This window comes from Hoplias malabaricus, chromosome 4 (assembly GCF_029633855.1).
Source record: "Hoplias malabaricus isolate fHopMal1 chromosome 4, fHopMal1.hap1, whole genome shotgun sequence".
NCBI lineage: Eukaryota > Metazoa > Chordata > Actinopteri > Characiformes > Erythrinidae > Hoplias > Hoplias malabaricus.
In genome coordinates this window covers 44,254,490-44,281,951 of record NC_089803.1, presented here as the reverse complement: position 1 = coordinate 44,281,951, position 27,462 = coordinate 44,254,490, and the positions used below count along the sequence as shown (strand labels likewise).

The window sequence follows — 27,462 nt, the reverse complement described above, 5'->3', positions numbered from 1 at the left end:
GTAGTTCTACAAATACAAACTGAAGTCCATTTGTTGCACTGCATACTTTGTTTGCCCCTTTCACTCTGTTCTTCAATTGTCAGGACCCCAAAGGAAGTACGTATGTGTTGGGTCTTTGATGTGGTGGCAGTGTGTGTTGTACTGGTATGAGTGGATCAGACACAGCAGTGCTGCCCTCAGTGTCACTGCTGAACTGGGAATAGCCACCAATCCAGAATTTCCAGCCAACAGCGTCCTGTGTCCACAGATGAAGGACTAGAGGATGACCAACACAAACTGTGCAGCGACAGATGACCTACTGTCTCTGACTTTACATCTGCAAGCTGGACCAATGAGGACACTCCAGCAGCACTGCTGTGTCTGATCCACTCAGACCAGCACAACACACAACCACCACTTTAGTGTCACTGCGGTGCTGAGAATAATCCACCACCTAAATCGTACCTGTTGTGCTCTGTGGTGGTCCTGTGTGGTTCCTGAACATTGAAGAACAGGGTGAAACTGGGCAAAAAATATGCAGAACAGTAAGATATAAGTTTGTAATAATAAAACTACAAAATGCTCCTGTAGGGTCAGTGTAAAAACAATGCAAGGCAAAATTATAAATGTTATGGGAGGAGAAACAGTGCAGTTAACCAGACCTTATGGGGTGATGTAAGAGAAATAAGGTGCAGTATGCTATAATGATTTAGCTGTACACTATCCAACACACTTTTTATCATTAATTTTTAAATATTACACTTCATATACTTTTTTCTATATCTGCTTTTCATTTTATGAATTTCTACATAGTTGTTTCAGAACTGTTCTACACTCATCAGCTATGATATGTTACACAGAGTAGGCTGCTGTATCTCTACAGTTTGCTGTAAATATAATCATAGTTTTGGCACCAATGACACTCTTGTATGGAGTTCAATGGGTGTTTCCAGTGGCCTTTTAATGAAAGACCTGTCATGCCGTCTGGACAGTTTATGTATGTTAATGTAAATAGTGAATGCATATACATACATGCCTCGCTCCACAACATGTATTTTATAAAGCATGCAATGCAATTCCTTAGAATCGGGTTTGGGTTGGACATAATGAGAGGAGTTAGCAAAAGCGAAGACAATGAAATCTCTGGCTATATCAAATAAATAAACCTATGTTCACCACTTGAATTTGGAACTTTTCTGAGAAACTGTTACATGGAAAGTCCCAGACAATTAAACTGTTTGCAAAGTATGTTTGCAAAACCTGTATTTAGATGCATATTTTACAACACTATAATAACAAACTTTCATTGCCAGCAAAAAAAGTTTATTTACATTGGTTTAAAAATGATTGGAAATTGATTTATTAAAAATGTTTTTTTTTCAGTATGCAGTGAATCATGTCATAAAGAATTCAAGAGTCAAGCAGCTCAGGAGCTACACAATTTAAAATAGTCCCATTTTAAAATGCAATAATGCATATTTATTACAGTGAAGTGCTTTTAAAGCTGACATATGTTAATTTTCCATTTAAATTTGCCAATCCTTTAGATTTACAGTGTGAGTACTCATATAACACAGTTAGACTGAGATTAGCAGTCTGAAATAAATGTATAATTTCAATATCTTAAACTATTACATTTTTTTGTTGTTGTGTTTCACGTTATATAATATTTCATACTTCTTAACTGAGTGAATATGCTGTACAGCTAAACACACAGTGTTGACTATAACAAGTTTATTATGGAGCAGAAGATAAGATAACCTCAGTCATTTTGGTAGAAAGCCTTGTGTTAATGGTTAATGGGTTAAGATGTAAAAGTGTACAGCCTATTTTAGCTCTCTTAGAGCAGCTAAGGAAAGTGTTGGATATTTTGTGGCTTGGTGGATATTTAACCACACCATTTCTAATATAGTACTATCAGAAATGCTAACTAAAGTAAATAACAATATCTTTTAAACATGTTATATGCTCTTAAAGTCACGAGCGGTTATACTAGATGAGTAGGAATCAGAAGGAGAAGCTAAATTCCACTGGATGATTAATTTGACTTTGCAGTTATTTTTATAATGTCATGGATGTCTGTGTACCAGTGCAAAATTTTAGCATTCTTTGGTTTTAGATTAAAAAGCCACTTGTTTAAAACAAATCTTTAAAATTAATTTCTGTTTATTATTTTTCTGGTACATTATTTTTGTTAGGGGTAGATTTTCTCCTGCCCCACTTTACCAGTGACATATTTGTAAAGTGGGTCAGGTTGTTATTGTTAAAATGGGACGGCATATTAAGGGGAACTTCACTGTCCAGCACTTGAATTGACTTTGACCTTTGTCCATGTATTGTATAAATGTTTTTTTTTTTTTTTTTTTTCTTCATTTAAGTAACTCTTTAGTTATGATATTTTAGCATTCAACAAAACTACTTTTTTTGGTGTGTATGTGTGTGTCATTGTCTGTAACCGCCTATCAAGTTCAGACAAACGTTTTAGTCACCAGTTCACCTTCCAACGTGTGTTTTTGGCCTGTGGGAGGAAACCGGGGCACCCGGAGGAAACCCACACACACACGAGGAGAACACACCAAACTCCTCACAGACAGTCACTCGGAGCGGGACCCGAACCCACACCCTCCAGGTCCCTGGACCTACACTACCTGCTGCGCCACCATGCCGCCCTATTATTATTTACAGATTTAATATTGAATTATACAAGAACGTAGAGAATGTCTCATTTCAGTAACCAGAATGAACTCATGAGTGATATAATTTGCTTAAAAACAATATAGATATAGCTTTGAAATAGCCTCAATAACAAAAATGATTAAAAACACTGGAATATCACATCAAATGTCTTTAAACAATACATAGAAATGAAAGGAACACTAGATAAATTTGATATTTTTGCTCCAGGGCCTGTTTTTTGGTCAGGTGATGTTTTTTTCCATTTTGATTTTTAATAGTGTAAATCACAACCTAAGCCTTTTAGATAATGTTGTCATAAGGTTAAATTATGGAAATAAATTAGTCTCAAAATACTTTACAAATGCATAAATGTTAATCCACAAATAAAACACAAGCCACAAATATGTTTCACTATTCACAAATGAATACATCCCAATCTGTGTCTCACGGTCTGCAATTTGTACAAATACAGTTACATTCATACATGCATGTTTTGGGTTTTCATAGATATATCACGATTTTATGCGAAAATAAATACATTTGTTTAAATTTACAATGAATATATTTGTAAAGTCGAAGTATCGAATTTAAAATGTATTTTTAAATTGTAGAATCTGGGTTTGTGAATCAAGTCACTCACGTGCTTTTCGTGACGTGCATTTGTTCATTTCCTCTCGCGGGTTTTTGGTTTTTGAGACTTTCCTCTCGCATTTCACACGATCAAAATATAAATGCAACCTGATCCACAAATGCGGCGAACAAGCTACCGCTAGGTGGCACTGTTGTTGTAGGACGTGTGGGGCCACATAAACAGAGACGTATTTGCGCAACCTTTAATGTGGAAGTTCGAACAAAAAGCCCCCAATCCGCTGAATTCAGCTTCATATCACAGACAGTTAGGAGGGGGATCACTGGGGAACACTTTTGAAGGTGTCCTAAATGTAACGACGTTAGGACTAACACCGTGTTACGTATTGGACTGATATGTTTCGTAATTTTGAGATTGGATTGTTAAAACCGGTGATTTGTTTCAAATAGATTCTCTCCCTCATCCGGAGGGAGGGGCAGATACCCCACGGCTCCGCAACTGAATATGCGCTTCTCATTGGCCATCACTTTTATTTAGCCCATCAGCAGCCAGAGTTAGCTGTCTATATTTACTGCTGCAGCCAATGGAGTCATATTCCCACCTACAGGGGGTTGTTTTGCTCGGCCCTGACAGCAACAGGGCAGTCCTGAGACACTGGGGAAAACATCAGTGCCACCCAGCGGTGGCACATTTGTGGATCAGGCTGCATTTGTATTTGGATCGGGATCACAAACGCAGATTCTACATTTTACAAATAAATTTTAAATTCGATACTAGGACTTTACAAATGTTTGCAATGTAAATTTAAACAAATGTATTTATTTTTGCATAAAAGTATGATATATCTATGAAAACCAAAAACATGCATGTATGAATGTAACTGTATTTGTACAAATTGCAGACCGTGAGACACAGATTGGGATGTTTTCATTTGTGAACAGTGAAACATATTTGTGACTTGTGTTTTATTTGTGGATTAACATTTACGCATTTGTAAAGTATTTTGAGACTAATCTCTCTCCATATTAAAGTTACAGTACAAAGTGTCAGAGAAAATGGCATTTACAAAACTGTCCCACTTTAGAAAGCAGCCCTCACCCTGCTTCAGTATAAGTACCAACAGCAAAATTGTGTGTGTGTTCAGCTGACTGTGATGTGCTGACTGTAGTCTCGCGCCTCCGTCTCCTTCATTGACGATGATAATGGAGTAACGGACGGCAGCTCCGCCCCTGCTCCGCGCGCCGCAGCATGAGTTTGAAAGACGGCGTGTCCTAGCAACGGGACCCGCCCTCGTTTCCCGCGTAATTTTCTCTTCCATATATGGACAATAAGAACGTGGACGCGGCGTGACGTGACGGGATGCGTATGTAAATTAGGTTGATTGAAGAAATTCAGAAAATGGAGGCCGGCGCGCGGCGCATGCGCACTGACTTTACTACTGGCAGACAGACGGAGAGTGAGACGGAGAACGGCGGCGTGCTTCGGCTGTGGCGCATTGTTGTAGGACCAGCCTCTGCGGCGACTTCACTTCACTTCTCCGAGTTTCCCGCTGGATTCGCTGTTACCGCCGAGGGGCCGAGGTAGAAGAGGTGAGTGTGAGACTCTTAATGAAATTACTGCGCTGTTTTTTGCGCGCGGAGCGTTGTCAGTGCATCTGTGGAGTGATAAAGAGAGATCTAGACACAGAGGGAGAAAGAGGGGGGCCCTAAATAAGTTTGTGAGTGAGTATCCAACTAGACGCGACCGCATCAGTCGCAAACTGCCGCTTTAGGCGGAGAGTCTTAATTCTGGCACTTGTGTAAAGTGTACAGTTAAGTGCTCTCAATCTTTGGTCTCGTTTATTTGCGCATTGGGCACGTGCGCTGCGAACCATACGCTGAATGCCGTTGTAAGGCGCGCACATTTCTCGCTGATGGTGGTCGTGTTTGGTCACAGATGCGATGCTTTGATCTTTGATTCAGCGGATCGGTGCTCTTTTTAGAACAGATCTGGCTCGAGCGTGCGTGGGCTCCGGGGCATGCTTCTTTTACAGAGAAGGAGGGAGGCAGAGGGCAATACTTCGTCCCTTTAAATGCAACGTCGGTGTTCTCATCTCCTCGCGGCGGTGAATTCCATCTGTCGTCGTCTAGTTCAGCGTGGACCCCAACTTATTCCGTAAACAGAGGTACCAGAGCCGAGCGCGTTTTTGCGCGCAGAAAAACGGCAGTGAAGTCAGAGTTAAGTGGCTCTGTTGAATGTAATGTGTCGTTGGTGCAGAGACTTGCTGCATGTGTGCGTGTGGTCTCACACACCTACTCCACTGCTGCTGGTGGGTGTGCTTCAAAACAAACTGCATTTCAGCGCGGGACAGCCTGCATTTAGCATTTATACTGAGGCAGGTCAGAGCGCGGAGCTGTAACTACAACAATAACACACTGATTATAGAGCTGCACAAGTCACTTTTAACCCCGGGGGTAGGCTACTGTTCGCTGCTTAGGAATAGATGGACTAATCATAGGTTATATTGACCCATGCCATCTGCTTTAGTAGGGCATCTCCAGATTTGATTTTAGTAAACCAGCTGATTCTTTTACAATTATATACAATGGTTAAAGCATATATAATCAGTTATTTACAACAGAAACACCATTTAGCGAAGCATCCCGTTTTCCTACAAAATCTGCCGTGATGAGTGATGGAGGCGGGGATTATTACAGGACCGTGTTGGATGGTCTTTTTCAGAATCTTTAAAAATGATTGTTTCGAAGTTGCTTTGTCTCGTCTCGCATCAGAAGTGGTTTAACAAATCCAAGAACCACAAACGTTTGCAACATATTGGTTTGTGAAGCATGACTCTACACTATAACTGACTATAAAATGCTCAGTGAACAACACACAGAGGTTAACGGGAACTTGTCTTCAGTTCGAAGGACGTTATACGGATTGAGTTAAAGGGTTAGTCAAGGTTTGTTTCGGGGAGATATAGCGCACCGAGTTTCCACAGCGATGGTGTGTGTGCCAGTGTTTGTCGGAGTATGAACTCGTGGACAGAAGGAACTGCCGTTGAACACCGAGCGTTAGAGAGGAGCGGTGTTCGGTTCATGGCCGCGAGGAGTCGACTCCGAGTAATTTACCAAGTTCCATGAGAATCGGTGAAACGAATAAGACAGTAATATCGATTATAAAAATAAGTCACCGAAAAGCAGGTCAATTGAAAATACAGTGCACGTGATATTGAGATCAAGGGAAAAGCCGGAGTTTAAGGGGAAGCTGGCGGATTGGGTTAGTTTTGTTCCCGACTCTTGGCTCCCTTGGGAGCACAGATGCTTCAGGGCTGGAGAAGTTAAGTCTTTGCCACTGCTTTGTTATAGACTTTACCTTCAGCTGTGTTCGACATTTTCTGAAGTAAAACCCATCCCGGGTGTGCATGTGTGTGCTATGGTAGGATGTGTTTTCATAGTTAAAGAATCTCTCTGTATGGGTAACGTTACACCTGAACGTCTGTGGTTGAATAGAGTCTGAATCTTTCGAATCGACTCTGCCCCCGAGCTCGGAGAGTCGTTATGGCGCACGCACGCGGCTCTCTCTGTGTTTGTGTGTGAGCGCCATACTTCCGCGGCGAGGCGGGTACGGCCACCTCCACTTCAGCGGGTTTTCGCGGTTTTTTTTATTAAACGGTTCCACGGGCTTAGCTCGGAATAGCAGCGATGCGAACGGAGCTCGGAGTTCTGGCTGTTTTCGGTGTGTTTTGTCGGTCACACGCTCGGCCCGCGTCGAGCCCCTGTCCTCCATCCCTCCTTCTCTCAGCGCAACGCGGCCATGTTCAAACTACGTCAACGAAGCCGTGTAACGTTACACAAGCGGAGATGAAGGGGTGGGGGCGAGACAGACAGACAGAGAGAGAGAGAGAGAGGGAGAGAGTGAGAGAGACCCAACGAGGAGAAACCTCCTCTTTAGTCATATTATATAATTGTTATAAAAATGTAATTACATCTGAGAGACTTTACGACTAATGTTTTTTTCTAAACACGCCGTAGTGAAACGTTTGGACAAACATTAAAATGATACGGTAAAGGCCCTATTTAAGCTCCGATGTTTGGTGTGTTAGTGCTAATATGTCCTCTATCTGTGTATGTGTGTGTGAAAGTGTTATATAAGTCTAGCTTTAGTTCTACTCTCAAGACTGACACAACACATCACACACAAATCCTCTCTAAAATTGTGGAAGTATGAAATGTGATCCAAGTCACCAACATGTGCTTGTAGAAACATTGTTTGACTATGAAACATGCCCTGACTGCCCACGGTCAAAATTCAAATTAATTGTTTAAAATTTTAGAAAAAAATCACACCCGTTTTTTTCTTTCTATGTTTAAGTGTACAAATGAGTTTTAAAGCTTTGTTTGACATATACGTGTAATTCAAAGTGCAAACATTCTCAACAAAAAGAATCCCCCCCCCCCCCCCCCCAAAAAAAAAAGTAGTTTAAAAATGGCAAGTGAGAGAGTTATTCATCACTGCATTCGTTATGAGTTCCACTAAGGAAAAAAAAAATGCTTCAGAAGCATGTGTACCTGTTGTTGGCGATACTATTGTATTATCGTATCCAAAAATACATGTTTACTTTAGATTATTTAAAGATGCTGAAGCATCTTTCACAAGCATAGTGAATGTAATAATACTTATTTTTTAGGTTTTCTTTTTAAATACATATAAAGATAAAAGTCAAAATGCTGAGTGTGCAAAATCAAAAGGAATTCTGCGAGTTTGACTACACTTATTCAAATCAATGCACACCAGTTTTGCAATGATTAAAATGTGGTGCTCTTGTTGCAGCTTCTACAGTTTCACCATTGGTTATCCTTGCATTTATAGATGTTTGGCTTTCATAAGCCGAAGATGTACCGCAGTCTGGATGGCTGCTGTATTTGCAGGGCGAAGTCTTCCAGCTCACGCTTCACAGATAGCAAACGCTACGAGAGAGACTTCCAGAGCTGCTTTGCGTGAGTTGTTGATTCATTAGAAGCACGTTTATGTGGTTTATTCATGAGTAAGATCACGAGAATGTCAGTGGGCTGAAGGCTGTCTTGTTTTGAAAATTGTTTGTTTTTTCTTTACAACATATGACACGTGTATTATGTGCTCTACCAACTTATTTGTGTGTTTATTACATTTTCTGTATATTATATTTTGTTTCCAGTGAAAATAATTTTATTTATGCGTCACTGTTTTTATTTTATTACTGGAGTATTTCTGTTGATGATTTCAGCAATGAAATGTGCCAACTTTGTAAGCTCTTAAGAACTGTTTTTTTATTTATTTTATGGCCTGATATTCCTGCAGACTTGGGGAAACTCGCTCTGGTGAAATCTGCAATGCTTGTGTACTGCTGGTAAAACGCTGGAAGAAGCTTCCAGTTGGATCCAAAAAGAACTGGAATCATGTAAGCTCCCAGAACAGCAGTTTAAAGGGACACTCTGTAATATTTTTACCTAAAAAGTACAGCTTTAAAATCATTGTGATGCTTCACTGACCTGTAATAGGGGAATAGAACCTCTATTGTTGCTACTTTGGGCTCAGCACTGCAGAAACTGCACTATGTAAATTTTGGAGGAGGTTAGGAAACTATCACCCTCGAAAAAACCCAAAGCTTACTTAGTGTTCCATTAACATTTTATTATGATATTATATATACTATTGAGCCACATAATTTTAATGATTATTTAAAACAAAAGCACACACAATGTTCAGTTAAACATCTCTCGTGTGGGTGTTTTTTTAGGTGGTGGATGCCCGCGGGGGACCCAGCCTGAAGATGACAGTGAAGTCTAAGAAAGTGAAGTCTTTCTCCAGGAGAGTCAGGCCAAGTCAAATCTGTCGCGTGCAGAATGAACTGAAAAGAAACAGTGAGTAAACATCACTCATGTGTATCCAAGCATTAGTAGACAGATATGATTGTACAGTGCAGCTGGTGTTCTGTTCTGGAACCATTCTATCCAGAGTATCTCCACAGTGTATGTGGCACCTTTTACATATTATTCACACAGCAACAAAAAATAAAATAAGAGAAAATATTACATTTCAAAATGACATATGTTTTTTTGGCCAACAGATTCTGATGCTCACAGCACTACCTCTAGTGCCAGCCCGGCCCAGTCTCCCAGCTACAGCAACCAATCAGATGATGGCTCTGATTCCGAGCTTACCCCAGGCTCTGGCCGATCGCCAGTCTTTTCCTTCCTTGATCTGACATACTGGAAAAGGTCAGTGTTGCAGAGTTTGTATATAGTGAAGAATCAAAATCAATAGTCTTTGCTAAGGAATGGAAACAAAGTGGGGGATTTTTTTTGTTCATGCTTCGTTCACACGTCTTATTTGCTGCAGGCCTTTTTTTAGGCTTTTTTTTTTTTTTTTGGTCTAAATCAAAATAGCATGGGTGAAAGGTGCCTTAGACCATGGTCAGGACCAAAGGACCAGACCAAAAATAAATGTCTGGTTTGAGTGCAGTTTTTTTGGTGGTTTGGACTTTAGGAATAATTATGGGAAAATGGAGCAGTATAAATGACAGCGACCAGGTGATTAACTCACTGCCTTCTGTCAAAAGTGTACAAAACTTTAGAACCCTTTAATTTATCTGTAATTCCTTTACCATAACCATAAAGTACTGTCTTGCATCATCAGTGAACAGTAAACATCATCTGATATAAAATGTATGTAAATGGTTTGGAGTGAATTTTCTGAGGTGTAAACATGAGAGAGATTTAAATATAATACATATCGATCATTCTGTTTTCATGATGTGTGTTATTGTAAAAACATAAAAAAACAACTGCAATTCCCACTGCATTACCTCTGCTGTATCCCAAACAGCACACTAGCAAACTACATAGTGTATAAAATTATTACTAACATTATTATTATTAGAAGGCAATCAGTAGTGTATCAAGTATAGTGCATGTGGATGTGATTTGGAACACAGCATTAACCAGCTAGCATGTAGTGTTCAAACATTTTAACTGAAAACAAGCTGCTAATCAAGTATTATAAAGATTGATTAGACAGTGACGATATGAAAGTACTGCATGTTTTTTATATAACATATATAAATATAGTTGCAACAATATTAATGGCAAATACATAGTAGAAATGAATCTGTTCATTCAGACGATGTTAAGTATATTGGAGACACAGCAAGGACGTCCACTTGTTAAGTTGCAGTTTAAAACCAAAAACGTACCGGATCAAATGTATACAGTGTAACAAAACATGAACCTTGGTTTGGACCTTGGACTTTTGTGTGTGTAAACGCCCTTAATGACACACAACACCTGCAGCTGTAAGGATTCCCAGACTTCTATTCTTCAGTCATAAGTGCACAAGTGTCATAATAATATTATTAATATAATTTTCACAGTAACGAACCTAAAGATTTGTAACTTAATAATACATTTCAAAGAGTTGAAATGGTTTAACTGGAAACGAATATGAACATTTGTGTCTCCTGATCTAAATAGACTAGTCTGTCATCCTCTCGTGTTTGTTCTTATGTCTCTGATGTTCAGTTTGTCTCCGTATTTTATGCAGAGAGGGCCACAATGGAAATTAGTTTAATCTTTGAAGATTGAAGTGTGTGAAATTGCTGTTGCGCTGCATTATCTGTATTCTTAAAATGATTTTAATAATCAAATTCAATCAATCAGCTTATGATTGGCAGGTGTCTTAAGCTTGTGTGTTTTCATATGTCTTTAGGCAGCGGGTATGCTGTGGCATCATCTACAAAGGCCGCTTCGGAGAAGTGCTGATCGACCCCCATCTCTACAAGCCTTGCTGTCAGAAGAAACAGGAGCAGGAGCAAGAGGAAGAGGAGGATGATCAGGAGGAAGAGGACGTGGAATTGGCTAAAGAGGAGGAACAGGTTGATCAGAGTCTTCTGGCTTCTCCTCTGCCACAGCCACTCTCTCCCACTCTGCCGGTCAAACCTGAGGCAGTGGAGGAGGAGGAGTGGTGATGGCCCATTTACAGAGAACTGATTCGGCATTCTAAGGAAGCCTCTGAGTGCCTGGAGTCAACATGGTATTTCAGCACTCTTCAAGAACTCCTCTCAGATTGCCTTCAATCCAAGAGCAGCTGGAAACTTGTCTGTATTTTTTTTTGTTTGTTTATGCCGGTGGGGTGGACATCTGTTTCTATGAGTCTGCTGATTTTGTTAGAACTTTTCTTTTGTATGTAAACTTTAATGGGCTCCCTATTGTTCAAACCTTCATTAATTTCCTTTTGTTTTACTCCACACTGCTTACAGGCTTTCTCCCCTTTCTTCATGTCTTGTGATGTTTTGTCTCTTTGTAATAAGGATCTGTCTAATGTTTAATATGCTGGATCAACATACAACATGAAGACGTAGAGGGACAGTAAGTGCTCAGCCAGAGGAGGGAAGACTTATAAATAAGTTTTGATTCACAGGATTGAGACGTTGTCTAATGAAGCCTCAATTTTGTTACGTTCTCTGTGCCTATTTGGCCAAAAATTTGGGGACACATTCTCATCCAAAATTTCTTCTTAAATTCAGAATATAACCGTTTTTCTTAACCACCCTTTGCTGCAGTAATAGCTTCTACTCTTCTAGAGAGCCTTTAGACTAGGTGTTAGAACATTACTTTGAGGATTTGATCACATTCAGCCACAAGAAGTTTAGTGAGGTCAGGTACTGATGCTGGGTGATTAGTCTTGCATACCAAAATTGTTGGATGGTTCTTCATCTCTCCAGAGAACACATTTCCACTAATGCTAGGGGCTTTTTTTTCTAGGGAGATTTCATGCTTTTCTTAAGGGAACACTAAGTAGTATTTTTACATTAAAATTGTTGCTCCACTGGACTGTTGTAGGGAGAACAGGGCCTTTGATGTTATTACGCAGGGCTCAGCACTGGAGAAACTGCAGAAACCAATTCCCCCACCCTCCCCAAACACTTCATGTTACAGTGATGTCACAAGTAAATTACACTGTGCAAATATAAGGGTAGTCCAGGAGTAAAACTACCAAATCTTACCTAGTGTTCCTTTAAATTAGCTTAATTCAGGAATTATAGGGAGTACCTATGAACATTTGGACACAGTGTACCTAGCGATTTCCTCAGGCTTAATTTTTGCTTTGGAACTCGGGCTCGAGCACTGATTTCAGCAAAAGTTCTCACTTCTGTTTTGACCTCAGATACCGTAGGCCAGTCAGCAAAACTGATCCCAAGTCTACGTTGAACTGCACATGTACTCACTCAGCATTACACTGTTGCTGGGACCAGCTAAGCAAGACCAACCAAAAAATAAAACAAAAAATAAATAATAAAAACATTTCAAGGTGTTTATAAACACTGTTACATAGAATTGTAAATATTTAGAGCTGTACATTTTCAGCAATATCCTTGACATGCATGAAAGCGAAGCAAGCCATTGTCCTTAAGAGAATCTGCATGAATATTGCATGGCCTTCTAAAGAGTTCCGGATTATTTTTTATTTGCTTTAACTAATCTTTTGGGCAGGTTTTTTATACAGCACTAATAAAATAATAAATATATATTTTTGTAGATAAATAAAAACATAAAATACAAAAATTAAATTCACTGCAATGTGCTGTTTAAGATATCAGAATTTCTTTTAAATTATGGGCTTAAGTCAATCACATTGAAAATGAACATTTTGAATGAAATACAACCTTGTTTTATTTATTCATTTCACTGATTATACTCATTTTCACAAACAGTACCTCCTGTCTACTTCTGTATATGTAAATACTGTACTGAAAACAATATTTCACACTTTTGTAATGTTTTGTAAGGACTGAGAATATTTTTGAGTGCTTTGTGTGAAATTAGCTCATTTTTTGTCTCTAGGTTGGTTTCTTCAGGGATGTTGTTCTTTTTATATTAATTTCCATTTTGTATCAAAAAATTACTGAAAGGTCTAGTCTCTTTTTTATTGTCAGGTTTTTTTTTCCAAGTTTCTCTCTTTTTTGTTGATCAGTAATCCTGTTAAATCTGGGCAAATGGTCTGGTGTTTTTCTTTCTTGACCTGCATATATTTCCTTTGCATTCCAACAGATGGCACTAGATTAGAGTTGACAGTACACTTTGTTACTACTTCAGCATCATTCAGTACTTATTTTCAGAATCGTTTGTTCATTGCTTCCTTCCCTGCTCCATGGACAGTTGTAACAGGTATTTTACTGATGATAAATAATGCAGGGCAGGTCTTGGTCAATTAAATTAGTTTCTTCCCAATTTAGTTGAACTAAGCCTCTGGACTAATGTCAAATCTGAGTCCAGGAAACTGGCACCTTAATCTCCAAACAACACTTGTATTGCTTTCTGTTTGTAATTTGGAATTTTGATTGGCGTTGAACTTGGATATTGATGTTTTCCTGAACGACATGGGGTTATTTTGACGGTCATTTCCATTTTCAGCCTTCGTGGTGTGTACATGGAGCTCTAAATCTCTACAGAGATTGTTCTCTACATCTACAGTCCTCTCTGATACAGCATACTACTTCGTTATTTGTAAATACGTTAAGATGATGAACTGAACGGTTATGATAATCTCTTTGTGTATTATTTATTTCATATTTATTTACAACACTTGTCAAGGTTTTAATTTTAGTTGATTTTTGATGGCAGCAGAAGTAATCCATGAGAACACAGTTTATGGTTTTACATGGATTTCACAGTTCAACATCAAGGTTGACTCTGATTTATTTGCAAACACAAGGAATATGCTGACTATATGTTATAATTTCTTTCCTTCAGGTAAAATCATGCTCAGTACGTACCTGTTTCTTTCCTTCAGTGTAGTCCCTTAGTTGTCGTACTCTACAGGCATGTATGGTAGCTATGCACTTTGTATTGACCTTATTAGAGATATATGAAGCAGGTTTTGTATTTTTTTACACACTCTACTTTTTACTTGTTCCTCAATAAATGTAGCTTGTGATGTTACTGCTTATTGTTTTGTGTTTTTCTGTACCCGATTATTGCCCTTCCACATCTGAATGCTTATATTTCATGCTACATACTACAATATGGTTGGGCATTTGACAATAAATGAACAAATATCACTTCTGTACACGCATATTTAGGAGGAGAGTGAGAGGTTATGAGAGCGTAGTTTTCAACGGCCATGGCTGAGATTCCCTGACTTCTAGAAGAATTTGTTTATGGAGGGTAATAATGTCTCAGTATATAACAATGTGAGGATTTATTTCAGTAGAAAAATAGGACACACAGCCCTGTTGATGCACATGAATTGAGTTAATAGTGAATGCCTTAGCAGCTTCTGTGTTGTGGCAGTATATATTTCCCTGGGTGTGGGAGTGATTTCTGACAGCACTGTTATCTATAAAAAAGCTTTGAAGTAAAAAAAAAAAAAGGAAGTACAGTTATTCATTTATTCAGAAGATATTAATAAGATTGCCATGTATAACAGAAGCCACTGGAATTAGGTCAGAGGAAAAGAAATGAACAACAGGAGAAGGAGAAATGAAGAGAAAATAAGACTATTGTGCAAGACCTAGTAGACTGGCAAAACTTTGCATCAGATAAACAGTCCCTAAAGCTTTAGACTTTCAGAGAGAATCAAACTCCAGTCTTTATGAAGATCTGAGAAACATCTGACAAAATATTCAGTTATTTATGTCTGCACATCCATTAAGAGAAACAGCAATGGGTCAAGCTGTCAAGACCACAATTAAATCTCTAAAGATTTCTTTAAAAACTGTTAGCTTTTTCTTTGTAAAAGCTTTTTGAGACCCATGGCTGAGCATTTCACTTTGAAACCAAAGTGTTCCGAACAAAGTCTCAGGCAGATACAGACATCCAGGGTTTCTTATATCATAAATCTATGGAACCAGTCATGTCAGTTTGTGGGACAGGGATTTTGAGAGGTTTTCTAGAGGGGTCAGTGGATATTGAGATGGAGACTAATTTCATATTCATAGATATGCATACATTCATAGATTCACAGACATGTGACTGCTCAATAATAAGACACACCCCAATATTGCTGTCACATATAAATACACTTATTGCATTATTGTCACATTTGCTGCATTTTTATTGGAGATTTCTTTTTAACTGTATTTAATCCCAAACCCATATTTTTGTGTGAATCTAGTCTTGCATTACCAGACTCTCTAGGGAGTCTGGTACCTTATATACCAATATACCAATCACAAGTCTTTCACGTTGAACCAGTAGCAGAGCCAGTACAAAACTATACACAGAAGTGCATATATGTACAGAGAGACAGAAGGAAACTGGCAGAATCTGGGGTGGCAGCGGTATCGCCTTATTGGAATTGATTTTTACAGCACAGTACTGAGATCAATAAGGAGAGGGAGGGGTGGGTTGTTTCTTACCCTCCAGCAAATGTTACATAAAGCAGTTACTGCTGTGTTGAGCTCAGAGTAGCAACCACAGAGGGTCTGTTCTCCCTGTTACAGGTTACAGAATTCTAAAAAGTTTTAATGTTGTATTGTCCCTTAAGTGATCCTCAAAAGAACTGCACCTCTCTCTCTCTCTCTCTCTCTCTCTCTCTCTCTCTCTCTCGCTCTTTCCTCCCTCCTCCTCCTCCTTCCTCCATTTGCGTGATGACATCATGATTAGTGGGGCAGCTGGCCGCTTCTGATGAAGAGCTTAAAAGGTGAGAGGTACCTCACTGTTGAATCTCCTGACCAACCGCCGTGTGTTTGTGTGAGCGAGAGAGCACCGAGGACGGGCTCAGTCTTATCCCCTCTCACCGTGAATGAGTGACTTCTGTCGACGGCTGGAAACACCACTTTTCCCTCCTGAGGAGTGCATGAGGTCAGTCTCTGGCTCTCATTCCTATCCTCACTCACACACCGGTTTTAGGCTTAGTCCCAAATCTCTTCTTATACACAGTGCACTTCCCAGTTCACGAGACTGTCTTCTACACCTGAAAAAAACGGCATTTTATGAGAGAGGGGTTGGTGCGTGTAAAGGCTGTGTATAAATAGGTTTCCTTTCGACATGGTGCAGTCTCTGGGTCTATAAGCTGTATTTTCAAGCCCTTCATAGTGCTCTTGAAATGGCGTAGGGAGCGGTTTGATATGCAGCCACTAAGTTAGCATCTTCCCTCGGCACACGGGGTTTAACTATCCTTCAGTGATACGACTAATGTTCAGTGAATTATGCCTGTGTTTTTGTCTTAGCTTAGCTCAGGATGGTTCAGCAAAATTGTCGGAGTGTGGGAATCTCATAATTGCTTAGTCGTTGTCAGTGAAAGCTTTTCTGTTACTTATGCTGTGGTGAGTCGGAATTGTACATAGGCAAACGTACCCCAGCTTGACATTAGTGTATGAGCGAAGTTTGGTTTTGGTTTATTTTTGGTCAAAGTCCTCATTCGGTTTTTTTATGGTTAAGGAATCCCCTTCCCCTCCTCCCTTCAATGACAATGCTTTCCTTGCGTTTTCCCACTAAATGCACTGTCACTCTCAGGGGTGGCTAAAGCCTTTGAACTTGTGCTTATAGCTGAATATATCATCTTACATAGCTGGAAATTTTGTGCTTCTGTTCTATAGCTGAAAACATCTATGCTTTTTGTTAACAAAGCTTTGTTACATAACTGACTATCTTTAGCTGGTCATCTTGTATGTAGCTGGATCATTTAATGCTCTGACTGTCTGTTGGCCTGAGGTAGCTTTTTGTGACTAGAAGAACTCTGACCATGGTTCAACTGACCCTGTCTCAGGCTTTGGATACCCCCAAACCCCCAGAGTTTGTTGACAAAATGGATATGAGTCAAGATAACAGTCCAAAATGTGAGTCTCCTCCAGCCCTGCAGCTCACCCTCAACCCCTCTGCCTCCATCTACCACGGCTACAACACCTACATTGAAAATGGCCTTATCTGTCTCAGACATAAGATTCGAAACCTTGAGAAGAAAAAGGTGGGTTTGTTTGCTTCAGTTATTTTTGACTTTGTGACCTCATACAGACCCTGATTAATTTGGTACTGTTGACTTGAGTTAATGCAGTGCTTACATGTCTGATCTGCAGCTGAGACTGCAAGGCTACAAACAGAGGCTAAAGAAAGGACAGGCACTTAATCGAGACCAAATGGTAATCCTTCTGCTATTGGCGATATTGTATTTTCAGGATGCAGTGAGAATGCAAGTTTATTGTTATAATGATGTTTGTGATAGGATGCTGTCATGAGGTATGATGAAGTGGGTCACAACCTGAACTTTGCCAAAGAGCTGCAGAAGACCCTGTGTTCTCTCAGTAATGATGTAAGAAACACCTTTTGTCACAAAGACCTTTGTAATTCTATGGCAGAATAGAAGTTAATTTTTAATACTTATGTTAATAATTTATTTTAGAAAATGAATCCTGCTTTTCACACAATTGTATAGTGTCTTGGTCATTTGCAGGTTTTATTCACTATTTGAAAAGGCTGTTTTAATTACTTGTTTGAGCGAAATAAACTGTGGTGGCTTTTTTGTTTTGTAGCTGTTGAAGGCTCAAAAGTCTTTGCAACGTGAACAGACTGTGAGGGCAGAGGAGGAGCAGAGGCGACTGAGTCTGATGCTGCAGGTGCAGTACATGCTTCGTAGTCTCCAAAGGAATGACATTCGGAAGAACTTTTGCAGCACACAAGAAAACTCTGACTTCCTGTCCACACCAGAATTGGAGAAACTGCTGGAGTTGGCTTCATTACTAGCAATTAAAAGGGATGAGCACATGAGGTTTGTAGGACGGATGTTTTGAGGGCCACTAGGGAATCTGAAACGTTTGGTGTCAAGACCCGATATACAAATGTGACATTTAAAATTAACAGAACAGTTTGCTTATATAAACTGATTTGTGATATGTTAAAACGGACACCTTTTCATCTGGCACTTTGAGTTCTGATTACACTTGCTTTCTTTGTCCCACAGTTTAGAGCATCAGATGGAACAGGCTTCTTTTGTTTACCTAGACCTGCTGGAAGGGAGTGATAAACCAGTTGCTGGTTCAACATGTGAGTTTTCACTGGATGGTTTGGGGATATTTGCCCCAACTGTTAATGTAGTTATCTGCTTAGATTTTATTATATATATATACAATATATATATACTATATATATATTAATTTTTTTTTTTTTTAATCAAACCATTTGGCACTTGGACTTTTTTTTGGGGGGGAGGGTGGGGTTCTCCTAGTAAATGCTTGGTTTGGTTTGTTATGGAACAAAATGCTTATTCCACCCCCCTCCCCCCTGCAAGATAAATGTTTGAAGGAGAAGTTGCTGAGACTGGTGGAATGTGGTTTCTTTGATCACATCCCAGCTCCTCAAGAGGACATGGATGATGGTGCTGACAAACAGAATTCTGAAGCTACAACCAGGCCCTGTGGCCGTTCTGGTGAGGATTTCAGACCTTAAAATATACCTGTTTATGCAGAGATTTACAAAGCTTACTTCCCCCTCCCCTTTCTCTCTTCACCCAGCACTGGTCAGTTTGAACTCAAATGAAGTGCCTTCAAAAAAGGTATGCTTAACTTAAAGGTTATAGCACCATTTCTATAATTGTAGCTCCTTGGCAGATCACACCATAATCTGAAGCAGATTTCTAGTTCAGCTGGGAGGAATTAGTCAGATCAAATATGCATGGAAGTAAACATTGGCTTAGATTTTCCATGAAACAAAGCAGTGCAGGAAGACTTAAACTTGGATTTAGTCTTCAGAGATTTTTAGCCCAATACAAGGAGTTCTTCAGAATCTAGCAGGTCAGTAACTTTTGAATGATGCCAGTTTCTGAACAGACGCTATCTGCCTGAGGTGGACCTCATTGGGCCTGGTCAAAAGGAAAAGGACATGCTGGCATCAAATTGGAAAACAGAACTTTTGACTTTGAAGGAGCAGGAACCACCTGACTCTTGGGATATGGAGTTTTATGACACTCCAGCATCCTCCCAGGTAGCGTTACAGAAACCTTGGAAAGGGGCAGCAGGATTCATGCCAAAAACCCTAAACAATATGAAGACTTCTGAGTCTGATCCCCAGCAGGTGAGAACTTGTTACTTTCTTGTCTTTATTTCTCCTATAATTGTAGTTTGTTCTCTGGGAATTCTTTTGCTTTTGAGTCACAAATAAAGCTGTGCTCAATTAACCCCACCAATTTTATTTTCCTAATTAGAAAAGGCAGAGAAAAAATAAAGGGAGCAAGGGATCAAAGTGTGTAAGTTGGCTTACTTTTCCATTTATCTCAGATTTTCAGTGTTCTGTTTAAATCAACCAACAAGCTACATAATCTCAATAGGATGATGAAATGGTTGCCCCAGTGGAGGTGTTCAACTCATCTTCCTTGGCCAAAGATCCCACACTACGAAGTCAGCAGCTAGACCTCCTTATGGATCAGATCACAGGGTCCTTTAGCTTTATACAGGTACTGAGCCACTTAAGTGTGTGAGAAGGATTTGGTGATAAAATGGCATATCAGGTGCGACACTGGTGTTTTGGGTGGGTTAAATAAATATATATATCATTTTTTTTTTTTAATTGCTACTTTAGGATTCTTTACTGGATGGAGAGGTGTCCCCCACTGATGCTCAGTCCAAGAGGCTTCACCTATCTCCTGGTTCCAGTCCAATTGGTATGACATGGTCATTTGTCTCCTGATACACTAACACCCAAATGCCCTTCTGGTTTTAAATTATACTTTTAAGTTCATTGTAGTGCTAGGAAGGATTTTGCCTAGCACTTTTAAACCAGAAATTTGGAAATGGTCCCACAGTGGTGTAGGAATTGGCTAATGTCTGCTCAAAAGCTTCCTCTGTGTACTTCAACAAACCCAAATGTCTGCTTGGTGTGTAATCTCATCCCACAGCACAGAGAGAACAGAAAGCCTCAGCTGACATTCTGCCTCAAACCCCAGCTAATGCTCTGCCTCAAACTAAGCATGTAAGACCATAGGTCATTTTTAAACCTTTTAAAAATCATTTAAGTGGTCTTCCTCATGCTTGGATTTTTGATTTTCTCATGCCAGTCGACTCCCCTTCATGACTGTCTGGTCTCGGATGACAAAGGCACTACAGCTAATGGTGATCGGACTCAGGACAGTTTGGACTTGGAGCTGCACAGTGGAGATATCACACATGAGGACCTCCAGCTTGATGTATGGAAAGCTTAATGGATTGAGTTCTTATGTCTTGTATAGTAAGCCCCTTTATATCTGCTGTTGATACTACAAATGGCCAAATCACAGATAAATCCAGAAAATGAAAGGTGTGCTATTAGGTGTTCAAATGTCAATGTACAATATATTTATAAATCTAAATTTGTTCTGTCCTTGGTACAGGTACTATGCGGCCTGTACCATAAAATGACAAGAGCCAGCAAATAGTTGCACCACTGATTTGTATACCTAATGAAATGCTATTAAAATGATAGATGTATCATTATGGGGGCAGGGGAACATCCATCTGAATTGTATATAATGGTTTGCTGTGTTTGGTTACAGGCAAAACAAGATGAAAGCTTCACATCTCCACCCCTGTACCGCAGGGAGTCATGCATCTCTCTACCTCTTAATGACAAGAGCATTAAACAGGTCTATTTACATATCAATTTGTTTTCCTTTTCTGACAAGATGGCAACTTGCCACTAAGCTCTCATTTCACTACAGAAGGACAAATGGCAATTACTGAAAATCTTTAAATTGGTATGAAATGTAGCAGTTTTCTTTCCTGCTGTGAAGTTGCTGTATTCTATGTCAATATGATACCTTGGCCTGGCTTGCTCATTCTTCAGTGGTTGTATACTTAATATTTCACAGACAGGAAAGTTTTGTAACGGGGAAAAGCCAACACTTGTCTCAGCACAGACCTTCTCCACACCACCCAGCAGGCAGTCTCTCACCATAACCAACACATCTCCCTTCAACAGTATTCATTCTGTGAGTACATAGTATGACTTGTGATTATAAACGTTGTAAATGCAAGGTAAATTTTTTTTTTTCTTGAAGACTTCTCTGTGGGCCAGGTGTTCAGTGGGGAGACTCCAATCTCTCAGAGCTCCAGGCTGATGTCTGAAAGTGGCTTTTCAGGGTCCATGAGTTTAAGCTACAGCAAAGCAAGCACCCTGAGCTACACTACTGCCAGCACACAGACACCCCCAGAGTTCAGCCTGCCTCAGGATGACCTCCAGATGGGTAAAAGTGTTTAAATCTTTGTGGTATTTGTTTCAAATGCCATATTCAGAAAATATATTGCAGTAATGAGTATCTAAATTTTTTCCAAACAAGTGACAAAACAGGATTTCTCCATGTTTTAAGTATATTAAAACCTTTACAGAATTTATTTTTTTTTTGCTGGTACAAAGGTGGGGGATTGTAGTTCATGGTATATTTTACTAAACACAGGAGCCATCTTGCCCAGACAGTTTTATTCACTGTTTCAGCCTTTTAGTCAAATTTGTTCATGCTGTTGTGTACAGTCTGACTAGATATATAAAAAAAATACTTAGTTTTTGCATTCAAATTCAACCACAGCTACAAGCCGTTTGAAATGTACACAAATACAAACCCCAGCAGTTGGTAACGAGTTTGTTACTTTGCCTATAAATGAAATAAAATGACCTTTGAAACTGACATTCTGAAATGTGGTGTTTCAAATTTAGAGGTCTGTAAACTTCACACACTAACTATGTAAAAGCAGTAGGTATTATCAAGGGGAGTTTTCTTTTTAAAGATCTTCAGTTATGCCAGTGCATGTTCTTTCTTTCAGAGAGTGCTTACCTTTCAGAGAGTGAGATTAGTGCTACTAGTCAGATTTATCAGTCTCCTGGTCCCTCCTCAGCCCCTCTGTCTCAGTCCAGCCTCAGTCAACCTTATTACCACCGCAGTTCACTCAGAGGTACGGCACGTGTTAACAGGGGACTTTCACACTTCTACCGTTCACCAGGGGCTTCCAGAGGTACCTTCATTCCACTCTGTCACAATCTTTAAATTTTTGCATGCTCCCTTCCCCAATATTCTTTGGACAATTTTAGTTTTAATGGTTTGCTTTTAGTTCCTGCTGTTTAAATGTTTGAGAAAATGCACCCTGTAATTTTGTCTTTTTTAGGAATCAGAATTGAACTTATAAATGCTTTCCCTCCTACACTTGGCAGGTGGTTATGAGGTCCATCGAGTGAACACACGTGCCCCTGGTGGAGGCGGCGTTGCCCAAACCCACAGGGAGCCTGGATCAGTGCTGTACAACTCACAAGTAGGAAAACTGCTCTTTCCAACACTTGAATTTTCTTCCAGAACAAAACCATGAGGAAGATCAATTTTTCCTTTGTGACTGTTAGGAGAATGGATATCAGCTGAACCACAAGCGAGCTGGAGGCACAACAGCTCAGAGAAACGGATCTTTTGGTAGGTCTGAATCTTTAATTAATGGTAAATCAAATGCTATGACATAAATACAACTAGTTCACCCCCTTAAAGCACCCACATTTTACTTATTTCCCAGCTATTGGGTCAACAAACTGATCTTGGGTTTACACCAGTAACATCGCTTGTTGCTCATACCTGTAACAGTAAAGATTAGTGTTCCACTTCCATAGTTGATTCTTAGACTCCAAAGATGCTGAGTTGGAACGGACTCTTGGCAAATGATTCCTAAATCTCTACTACTTGGGTGCACGACATAAGCTAACTCGGCCACAGTGGGGTGCTAGAGCACAGGCTGCTATTTTTAATGCTCGTAAGGTGTATTGCAAATACTTAAGATTAGGGCTGCAACTAATTATTTTGATAATCGATTAATCTCTTTTTTTTTTTTATCCATTAATCGGATAAAAAGGAAGACAAGCCAAATTGTTACTAGCATATTCAGGACACCACCAGTGAGAACAGCTGCTTGCTGTGGTGTGCAGATCTTCAAAACAGTCAGCAATGCTGGGCTGTTTTTTATCTGAGGTGAGAGAGAAAGTGTAGATAGTTAAGTTAATAACTACTGCTCTAAAATGCAGGCAAATTGAAATGACATAAATGGATATTGGGTGATGCTGCCATGTGCTGAGAATAAAAGGGAAATTCAACTAACACATGATCAGATATTAAGATATTTAAGATTTTAGAGAGCTAATGTTGTCCTTGTATAAGGAACACACAATCTGCCATTATTAAAAATTAGTGTTTACATGAATTAACCTAACCATTACATTAATTTTATATTTATCAATATTTAACACATTGTATGTAATGTAATATATACACTTGGCTGTAATACTCAAACACTAACACGCAATGCCAGTCAGAAGTATGACAGCGTTTTAGGGCCACAGCGTTTATTTAAAAATAAATAAATATTCCGAGATTAAAGTCAGAATTCCGAGAAAAACTCAGACTTATTCTGAGAAGCTTTATTCCGAGATTTTATTTAAACCCTCAATCGATGCACGAACCCATAGCATGTAGTTTCACATGATACAATTAATGATCACGAAAATGATGGATCCAGAGCAAGTAGAACGCGCCCACAAGGCTCCATCACGTTACAGCTCGGCCTCGTACAAAAAACTAAAGCCTTATGCAGGTTTTATTTATTAAACGCATTCACACGACATGACGCAGCCCCTGACTGAGATGCATACAAGTCCGAGCCGTAACGCGATGGAGCCTTGTGGGCGACGGAGTTCTACTTGCTCTGGATCCATCATTTTCAGGGTTTAAATGCTAATCGCATTGTGGTCCTGATGTGGAAGAGGACTGGGTGTTTATTCCTGAAATCTATACCATCGCATGACTTGAGCAACACACTGCATTCCACTTACACTGTCTGCTCCATTATGCGCAGCAAATTATTCCGAGTTTTTTCTCTGAATTCTGACAATCTCTGAATCTTGTGTTTTTTTTTTTTTGTGTTTTTTTTTTTTTTTGTTTTTTTTTTTTAAAACAGTGGCCCTAAATCTCCGTCATAGAAAAGACCTTGGAAAAGGCTTTAAATATATTATTTTAAAAAAAGTTTGGGGGGAGAGATGTTAAGGCTTGTTCGCTAAACGCGAGTGTAATAGCAATGTACTAAAATGTTTAACTACTCCAGCAGGCTCTAGTAACACATGGCTTCATTTTCAGATGCTCATACAGTGATGTTGTGCTGCTGTGCACATTTTGCACCTAACGCTGTTCCTTGAAGGCGTTAATGTAAAGTGTTCCCATATGTTTGATGGCTTGGGTCATACATTTTCTCTCCGCTTGTGCTAACATTATCCTCTGCTGTGACCGCCTATGCCATTTTTCAAACCCTTCCAGAGTTTGTCATGTGTATAATAACTTGGACCTAACTAATCAATTATTAAATTAGTTGCAAACTATTTTAACACGATTTTAATCGATTAGTTGTTGCAGCCCTACTTAAGATCAGCTGCAGGGAGAACAAACAAACCTTCATTTGGACAGTTTTGCTCAACCCACATTGCTGTTTGTCACACTATTTGCCTTTTCCTCAAATGTATCAGTGTTTGCAGGTGTCATTTTAAAATCTTTCAATTTTTACAAATACAGCTGAAAAGTAACCTGATTCATTTTACTTAAATGGCTGCAGCTTCACAGGGTGTTTTTTTTATTTATTTTAAAATGAATTGTAAACTTGGGTACATAATGTTCAGCAACGTTTAAGTAACACAAATGATTGACCTCATCAAAAATGACCAAAATACACTCAGAGCTCTGACAATGGTGTGGGCGTGGCCCAATATTGAGTGCATCACTGACAGCTCTCTATTACTGGAGAACAATGTTACCCTTGCAAGACAGCAGTTGCAGGGTTTTTTTTCCCCCCTGGGTCTTCAATTGTCATTATACAAGATACACAAGGCAGATAGAATTGTCATTATACAGCTGTTCACTTAAGAACCTAGAGATTTTTTATTGTTCTGTGCTGCCGGGAAATTTATGCTAATGAGCAAACGTGCATATTCTGACACTGTAAGTTTAGAGTCCCAAGATTTAAAAGCTTGATTAAAATTTATGAATGTCATGTAAGCTAGAGCTTAAATGATTTGACTGTTGGCTAACGTACAAAAACTGACCTTCACATAATATAAAGGAATATTTCATTGTGTTTAAACTTTGATCGTTGTTGCCGGTTATAATTGTCCAACTTTTGCTGCAGTCCAATGTTTTAATTTGTTCATGCACACATCCATATCTGAGCTATATTTAACCGTTTAATTGTGCAAGAGTGTAGTACACATGACACCACTCTGTGGTCTGTTGTATTGCACTAAGCATACCTTGCAGTTCAGTGCATCAATGTTCTACAGTTATGGTCTTCAGATGCTTGTGAATTTTGATAGCTTTAGAAATGTAATGAACAGGCCAGTGATTTCAAATGACAGGTCCTTGGGGCACAGCTGGAGCAGCCAAACTAGCAAAGCTATGGTCTCCCCCTGTGTTTACTGCAGGCTATTAAAGTTCCTGAGAAAGTTGTTTACAGCAGGGTTCCTCTGTTCTAGTTCTCAAAGGCAAGAGTCCTGCAGTTAAATTAAACTGCTTCAGTACCTAATAAACAGTTGGCACAAATGACCAACCATAGTTGGCAGGATGAGAGCAATAATGGAGCATTGTAAAGGGACCCTGTTTTGAAATGTTTAACAATTACAGCCCTAGTTTAAACACTTTAATGCCCTCTTTTGTGCTGTAGCAGGTTGGAGTGACTCCTCTCAGGTGAGCAGTCCAGACCGGGATGGGGGATATTTGCTGGACTCTAGTCATGGTGACTCCCTCTCAATCTCACCCATGGTTATGCCAGTCACTGGTCAAAATACACATGCTCTGCTGCCAGTTCACGTTTACCCAGTGTCCCAGCAGCTCCGTGTGGCCTTTTCTGCTGCCCGCACTGCCAACTTTGCTCCTGGGACTCTGGATCAGCCAATTACCTTTGATCTGCTGCACAGCAACCTGGGTAGTGTCTTTGACGCCTCCTCTGGCCGATTCTCATGCCCAGCTGCTGGCACCTACGTCTTCATCTTTCACATCCTAAAGCTGGCTGTCAACGTACCGCTCTACATCAATCTCATGCGCAACGAGGAGGTGGTGTCTTCTGCCTACGCCAACGATGGAGCGCCAGACCACGAGACAGCCAGCAACCATGCAGTGCTTCAGCTGTACCATGGTGACCAGGTGTGGCTACGGCTCCACCGTGGTGCCATCTATGGCAGCAGCTGGAAATACAGCACCTTCTCAGGTTTCCTGCTCTACCAGGACTGATCGTCCACATCCAATGTTAATATAGGCACATACCATGGGGGGATCTGTTCAGCCTGCTAGTGTTATTGCGCTTATTGCCCACCAAGTCTGCGGTGAACATGCAGTTGCATGCCAAGTGTTCCTAGTAGTAACCTTTTGCCCTAATGTTTAGACTCCTTGAAGTGTGCATTTTTGCTCTTGGGCATTTATCTTACATGGTAAATACAGTTTAAATGTCATGCTACATCCTTATTGCACAAAGTATTTGCTGGATGAGGAAGCACCTTGTGTTTTTCATTCATATGCAACTGAGTTTTTCAGTGCTGGGAAGTTTAACCCCTAATGCCCTGAACTAGTTTGTTCACTTGAGATGTGGGATGTTTCTGAGCCATAAGCGTGAAGCCATGTCTTGACTTGTGCCTTTTTTCTTTGATTACTGAGCACTTGAATTGCATATGAATGTAGATTTATCTGACAATACTTGACATGTCAAGCACTTTAAAAGGGGACACTTGAGTGTGCAAAGAATACTAATTGCCAGTAAGGTAAACAACCAAATGGTCCTTGTGCCTGAATAAAATGTTGTGCAATTTACTAGTCTGGTGCCTCGTTTCATGTCCTCAACCTTAAACCTCATGTTGCAGTTTCTTACCCTCTAAAGGAAATTTCCCTTTCACTAAGAGCTCTTTTCTTATATAAATGTTCAATCTTGATTAAACTTGAACTTAAGTTGCTACATTAAACACTTTTTGCATCAAGTTATGAAAGGAATGTCCACTTTTTACTTAAAATACATTTAGCTTTTATATGACATTAAGATCTAAGTTGCTGCCAAAAGCTCCTGCAAAAATTAAGTTTCAGCTCTCTAAATCATTGGCCACCAATTGATCCTGACTTCTAGATGCTTAAGGAAATAGTTGAGTAGACTCCCCTTCACTGTAACTGTGACTATACAGGTGCTGGTCATTAGAATATTATGAAAAGGTTGCTTTGAGTAATTCCTTTCAAGAAGTGAAACT

General features: G+C 39.7%; 2 protein-coding genes across 8 annotated transcripts; both read left to right on the top strand.

The window, feature by feature from the left end:
• Window positions 1–4,680: 4,680 nt before the first annotated feature.
• On the top strand, window positions 4,681–14,188 carry sinhcaf (SIN3-HDAC complex associated factor). Its single transcript, XM_066669992.1, has 6 exons — window positions 4,681–4,833; window positions 8,099–8,226; window positions 8,567–8,666; window positions 9,006–9,129; window positions 9,336–9,486; window positions 10,973–14,188. Exons 2-6 carry the CDS (start codon window positions 8,099–8,101, stop codon window positions 11,229–11,231), a joined length of 762 nt encoding a protein of 253 aa, XP_066526089.1. The 5' UTR covers window positions 4,681–4,833; the 3' UTR covers window positions 11,232–14,188.
• Window positions 14,189–15,918: 1,730 nt separating this feature from the next.
• On the top strand, window positions 15,919–27,081 carry caprin2 (caprin family member 2). Of its 7 annotated transcripts, none has more exons than XM_066669701.1 (21): window positions 15,919–16,068; window positions 16,976–17,173; window positions 17,283–17,345; window positions 17,429–17,515; window positions 17,736–17,971; window positions 18,164–18,246; window positions 18,491–18,628; window positions 18,714–18,754; window positions 19,018–19,272; window positions 19,403–19,444; window positions 19,526–19,651; window positions 19,777–19,858; window positions 20,093–20,166; window positions 20,252–20,380; window positions 20,726–20,815; window positions 21,041–21,160; window positions 21,247–21,415; window positions 21,990–22,178; window positions 22,375–22,472; window positions 22,558–22,624; window positions 25,902–27,081. In XM_066669701.1, the coding sequence occupies exons 2-21, from the start codon at window positions 17,015–17,017 to the stop codon at window positions 26,462–26,464; spliced, it is 2,811 nt and encodes a 936-aa protein (XP_066525798.1). In that variant the 5' UTR covers window positions 15,919–16,068; window positions 16,976–17,014; the 3' UTR covers window positions 26,465–27,081. The 7 variants fall into 7 exon arrangements, with proteins under 7 accessions (XP_066525798.1, XP_066525802.1, XP_066525800.1 ...); XM_066669705.1 differs by having other exon boundaries at window positions 22,062–22,118; window positions 25,899–27,080; XM_066669703.1 differs by having other exon boundaries at window positions 18,554–18,628; window positions 25,899–27,079.
• Window positions 27,082–27,462: the final 381 nt, after the last annotated feature.